At 42.3% G+C, this 6,000-nt stretch overlaps 1 protein-coding gene across 3 annotated transcripts in view; it reads right to left on the bottom strand.

Moving 5' to 3' along the window:
- Positions 1-1,594: 1,594 nt before the first annotated feature.
- THUMPD2 (THUMP domain containing 2) overlaps positions 1,595-6,000 on the bottom strand; it is a 40,925-nt gene continuing 36,519 nt past the window's right edge. For 2 of the 3 annotated variants that reach the window (XM_032352882.1, XM_032352883.1), the window contains exons 9-10: positions 5,342-5,450; positions 1,595-2,491 (exon numbers count right to left, since the gene is read on the bottom strand). In XM_032352882.1, the coding sequence (XP_032208773.1) occupies positions 2,167-2,491; positions 5,342-5,450 (434 nt within the window). In that variant the 3' untranslated portion in view covers positions 1,595-2,166. The remainder of the gene's footprint in view (positions 2,492-5,341; positions 5,451-6,000) is intronic. The other variant, XM_032352884.1, reaches the window with a different exon arrangement.

Here is a 6,000-nt window from a genome sequence, read left to right as displayed (position 1 = left end):
CTGCCTCCTCCATATCCTGTGCTCATTGGCCTCCGGGCAACCCCTCGCTTTCCTCCTGCTCCCTTGCAGATTGCTTCCCTTCTCTAGACCTCTTAGTGCTGGGGGAACCCGAGGCTCAGCCCTGTTCCTCTTCCTTCTTCTCCTCCATGTAGTCCTTTGGTGATCCCATCCAGTTTCAGGGCACCAATATGCTGAAACTCCCCAAATTTCTATCTCCAGGACAGAACTTTGTCTTAAACGTCAGACTCCTGTAGTCAATTGCCTACTCAACACCCTCATTGGGATGTTTAATGCACATCTCAGAGTCAGCGAGTCTAAAAATGCCATCTCACACGCAGCCTGCCCCCTCCACAGCCTTTCCCCCATCAGTTGATGGAAGCGCCCTGTTCGGGGGGCTTGGCCAAGTGTCGGAGAGTCACTCCTGCCTCCTCCCCACTTATCACACCACACATCAAACACATCCGCAGATCCTGCCGGTTTAAGAAAGGAAAGATATTTCAGAATCCAGCTGTGCCTTACCCGCTCTGTTGCTCCTATTGGCTAAGCTATCATTTTCTCTTGCCTGGATTATTGCGAAATCTCCCAACTGGTCTACTTTCGCCTTTGCTTCCCCACTACCGTCATCACAGTGGTTCTCTAAAATGTATGTTAGATTCCTCCTTGTTCAAACCTGTCCAGTAGTTTTAAGTCAAAGCCAGTCCTCCTAGCCATCTGTTTGGTTTAACCTGCCCCTGCCGCCTGCCACTGACTCGCTCGTCAACCTCTCCTTCTCCCCGTCACTGACTCTGCTCCGGCCCGACTTCCTCTCCGCTGTTCCTCAGATGCATCAGGCACACTCTTGTCTTATGGCCTTTGCAACTGGCTATTCCATGTGCCTGGAACACTTCCATATCCTTTAAATATTTGCTCCAATCTCCCATTCTCAAAAAGGCTTGACCATTAAAATTGCAAAACAGTCCTATTCCCATCCTCCTGGTTCCCGATCACTTTACTCTGCTTTCCTTCCCCCAGCCCCACACTTACTACCTTCAAACCATCAAATCAATTATTCATTGTGTCTGCTGTTTCTTATCCATCTCCCCTGCTAGAGTGTTTAACTCCTATGAGGGCAAGGATCTTTGGTTCACGGACGTGCTCCAAGGACCCCAAACAATGCCTTGGCAGAGAATAGGTATGCAATCAATATTTGTTGTATGAATACGGGACAGGCTCAGATTCCACTGGGCTTTCTATGAAGTGCTCTCAGGTAGAATTTCCACTTATCACCTGTGCCCCACTAGCCCCACAGTGATGAGTGGACGAAGTTACATGCCACGCCCCAGCTGGAAAAGACTCCTCAGCTTCTCCTTTGGAGAGGTGGGATTTACAGGTGAGAAATTTCCCAAACACAGAAAGGTTGTTAAAATAGTAAAACAGCCAAGAAACCAAGCCACTGCTTAGATAATTGAAAAAAAAAAAAAAAAAAAAAAGAAAATCATATTCTCATCAACTTCCTGTTAAGAAGATCTTCTTCTCAATAGTAAACACAAGGAATGTATTTAATTTAAATAAGGGAGCGGCGACAACTTATTAATGTTTTTATAAAAAGAGCAAACTTTATTTTCTGTCATGTTGGAGGATACTGGCTTGATTTATATTATTATTCCCATTAATGTTTTATATAACTTGGGACGTACAAAAGGTATTGCAAATAAAAATTATTTTTATTCCAATGGAGGAGAAAATTACACATTTAAAAATCAAGTTTAATAGCAAAAGAAGTAAGACATAAAAGTTTCTACATTTAGAAAAATCTGATCGTGAAAACATCACCAACCTTGTGATGACTGCAGTATACTTTATGTGAACCCCTGAAAACCTCTGTTCCAAGTTTCAGTTTCTGTTCAGAAATAGCGCAGGCGGGGCAGAACTTTTCACCTTTCGACAGAATACGAAATTTAAGAGTCATTTGGTGTAATGTACATTCATTGGTTTTGGTTGGCAACTTTAATTCTTTTGGGTGTAAAGCTTATCTCTACTCAGAACCTGTGTCCAGCAACGATGCTGGACCTCAGGGGAGTTTGCTTCCTTGGGACTCTGGGGCCCTGTGAGGGTCCAGGACAACCACCTTCACTGCTGTGCAGCTGCCCTGACAGGACTTGAACCTGGCTCACAGCAGCAAGCCTGCTAAAGTCCCAAAGAGTGCGACTTCCTGTATTTGCATATGAATGCCTCTGTCCTTCCAAGGCTAACTTGGTAGCATTCCACTGGCACTAAAGAGCCAACCGGTGGCATTTTGTCTAAGCCCCCCTGGCTGCTGGCTTCAGATGAAGATGACACTGTGGCCGATAGGTCAGTCCTCTCTCTGGGACTCAAGCACTTCTCGATTCCAGGTTCATCTGTGGGGCTGCCCTTGGAATTCAAAGGGATGCCGCTCTGTTCACAGTCTTGGAGGCGCCTGTGGTGATCATTGTTGAGCAACAGCACAATGGTTCCTCCAACGTGGAGCACTCTGACGGAAGATGGTAATTGGCATGAGTATTTCTTTCTTTTTAGACAACAAACAATCCCACTTTATTTTAAATATTTGGTGTTTTTAATTTGAAATTTAATTTTATCTATTTAAACACAAGGATTTTGATAATTAGGTAGTAGCTTCCATAATACATATTCATTATAGTAATTACAGAATCACTAGCACAAATCTGCTTTAATTATCTATTTTTACTCTACTTAAAAGGCAAGCCTCAAAGTAATTCATAGTCACATTCTAATAAGTACAAAGGAAAAGGCAAATGAAAGAATCCTAAAGAATCAGCATATATTAGAGGTAGTAGGCTGTTGGCAGAAGAAAATCACCATAAATCACATGCACAAGGGAAGGACAACAGGGAAGACCAGAAAAGGAAGGGAAGACCCTGAGATGAAAACATTTGAGCAAATTCTGCACAGCAGGTCTATGTGGACAAGTGACCAACACCACAGTCTCCAGGGCAGCCAAAGAGATTACTGACAGTAGGAGAGCGGCCAGCAGAGAGCTAAGGAGGGTGGCAAATGCTCCAGGCAAGTCTGAGGTGCCCCAGGAATGCATCAAGTGGGTCCCAAACCTGCGCTGTGAATTAAGGACAAGCAGGAGTGAGGCGGGCCAAGTGACAGTGAGGGACTGGAGCAGGGCAGGCGGCTGGAGGCAGCAAAGCCCAGACAGGAAAACCATCAGGTGGGGGAGGCACTCAAAGAAATTCAGCAGGGGTGAATCTGAGGGGGTGGGAGGAGGAGGGAGGGAAAGAGCCTGTTTGGAATGTGCAGGGTGAATTCCAATCCACAGAGGCAAGGAGAAGACCGGTGGAGGGCGAGATTTCAGAGTTTTATAGTACACAGCAGATAACAGGCGGAGGCCATCATGGGGGGCGGAGGCGGTACCAAGTGAGAAGAGCAAAAAGGCCAAGGAACAGAGACTTCACTTTTAAAGGAGGAGAGAGGAGGAAGGGTCCGTAATCCTACAAGAAAGTCTGGACAACAGTGATGGCACAGAAGCCAAAGATGTTCGGTTTCCAGAAGGAAATAGTCTCAACAGTGTGTAATGCGGCAGGACTAACAAGTGACTAGGATTACAAGAAGTCATCAGTGAACCTGGGTGTGTGATCTTGGTTGAGGGCAGGTGCAAATTGCTGGTCGCCAGAGTTGAGGGGGGACTGGAAGGTGAGGAAGCAGAGATGTCAGGGTAGACTATTCTTCCAGTAAGTTTGGGTGTATATGTAGGGAAACAGGATGACTGCTTGAGGGCCAGGAGTTACAGGGAATCTCTCCCACACCTGACAAAGATGTCAGGAGCTCAAGGAGCTTTTTCCCTCATCTAAACAATCAGTGAATCAAGACAAATTTGTCTCCAAAATGCACTGTGTTATGCTATACTGACTGTATAAAGCTTCAAACTATGTAAAAAGTAAAAAATCAAACCACAGTCTGTGGGCAGGTGTCAGGGAAGCATGGTCATCGAAGTTCCTTATGTCCAAATACATACACTGATCCAACTGAGGCCTTCAGATTAGGGGGGAATTCCTGAATATCTTCTGGAAAGTTCCAGGCTAAATGCAAGTCACTGCTCACGCATACTGTATTTCACCATGAGCTGGCTTAGTAGTGTGGTTGGTGAATTACCTAGGTAGGCACAAAGGCTGTGGTTATGAATCCTGGCTGCACAATGGAATCAGCCCGGGAGTGGTTAGGAAATACACCCATGTTCTACTCCAGACCAATTAAATTGGAGCCTCAGTGGGGAGGGGTGGAAAATGAGTGTTAGAGTTTTTCAAAAGCTCCTCAAATGGTTTTAATAAGAACTCAGGGTTGCAAAATCTGCTTGAGGGTAACATGTATAGGAGCTGAGGAAATGTCTGAATTATCGGTGTTGCCTAGAAAGAGACCTCACATAATTATGCCAAGGGTTTAGCTAACCGTGCAGCAGAGGTTAGATAATCCAAATAAGATAATCCAAAAAGAAGTGTGGAGCACCCAGTTCACATGATGGAGCTGAGATGGCTCCTCGTTGGACTCAGAGTTCATGTCAAGCTTTAATTCTTCCTATGGAATGTCGGCCTTGACACTCAATTTTTTCTACCCAACACCCATGGCTCATTTTTTCTGTTGGTGACATTATTTATATACAGGCTCTCAAACATCTATGTTGTCTTGCTCTATCAAATGCCCAACTGAGCCGATTTCATGAACTGACCTTTTAGTATATCTTTTTATTCCTCCATGTGTTCTAGGTTCTCTCCTTTCTCAGATAGGAAAACAGGCCTCACTGTTTGAACCTCTCAAAGAAATACTTTCACTGAATTAGATTCCCTGAGGCCGACCTTAGAAACCATGCCGTGAATAACACTTGTCTTCCTTCTATAATAAGCAGTGTTGTAACCTCTCTAGGTTACTGATGTTCCCTGTGTGAACTGTTGTGTGGTTTAGTAGCTGGGATCTCGAGAAAATTCATCTTTCTGGGTCCCAGTTTCTCATCTGGAAAGCATGGGGGATTAACACACAACAGGCAAGGTTTTTGGGAGGATTACAAGTAAATAGGTAAATTACCTACTCAGTGATTAAAATACACGTCACTGTTTCAGATGCTCAAATTTCAGGCAATAACAACAAACTGGTATCTTTTCCAAAATAAAACTTAGAATAGTGTAAGATGATATGGAATAACTATTTCAATTATAAGCTTCTGATTTGAAACCTTAGAAAACTGAACTACAAAAGTTTTGGATAAATCACTAAGATGCAATCAAATCTTAACTGAAGAACTATGATATATTTTAGTTAAATGTCCAATAACTCAAAAATTATAAGAATAAACTCAACAACTTACCTCTCCATTTCTTGTAGAATGTTTTTGATGTCTTTCCCTAACTTAAACTTTTTCCCAAATGGAATGTCAGAAATAATAACATCGACACTCTCTGAGGGCAATGGCAATTCTGAAATACAGAAACCAGAGAATCCAGCTACATTAAGTTCAAATATTTACAACCTAAATACAAGAAAATTGAAGTATGCCAAATTATTTTTGCATATTAAATAAAACTTAGGGTTGCTAACATTGTTTCCAAGAAATCACAAGGCTTTTCACTAAAAAATAAATGGTAAAGTTATTATATTCTGTTTTTTGAAAATTGGTTTCTCTGTTATGACAATATGATATAAATTAAGCAGAATCTTAAATTAATCAGAAAATTGAATTCTCTAAACATATTACATGACTAGAAAGTTGCCAGATCCAAGAAGAAATACATTAAATTGTCTAGAACCTTCCACAAACCATGTTCTGTAACTTGTATTTCTCTCTTCATAGTTACTTATACAATTTTGCATGTGTAGATATACTTGCTTTTAAGGGAGATGATCTTAGCTTTCACTGAAATTTTAAAGGAGACCCAAAAGATTAAGAACATCTACTTAAGTACTAAGACCAGAGAAAATGCTAAACAAATCAACAAAGTGATTATCGCTAAACAAAATTAAATATAG

Source organism: Mustela erminea, chromosome 7, assembly GCF_009829155.1.
Source record: "Mustela erminea isolate mMusErm1 chromosome 7, mMusErm1.Pri, whole genome shotgun sequence".
Classification (NCBI taxonomy): Eukaryota; Metazoa; Chordata; class Mammalia; order Carnivora; family Mustelidae; genus Mustela; species Mustela erminea.
Note: the sequence above shows the minus strand (reverse complement) of the source record. Positions and strands in the feature narration are given on the sequence as shown.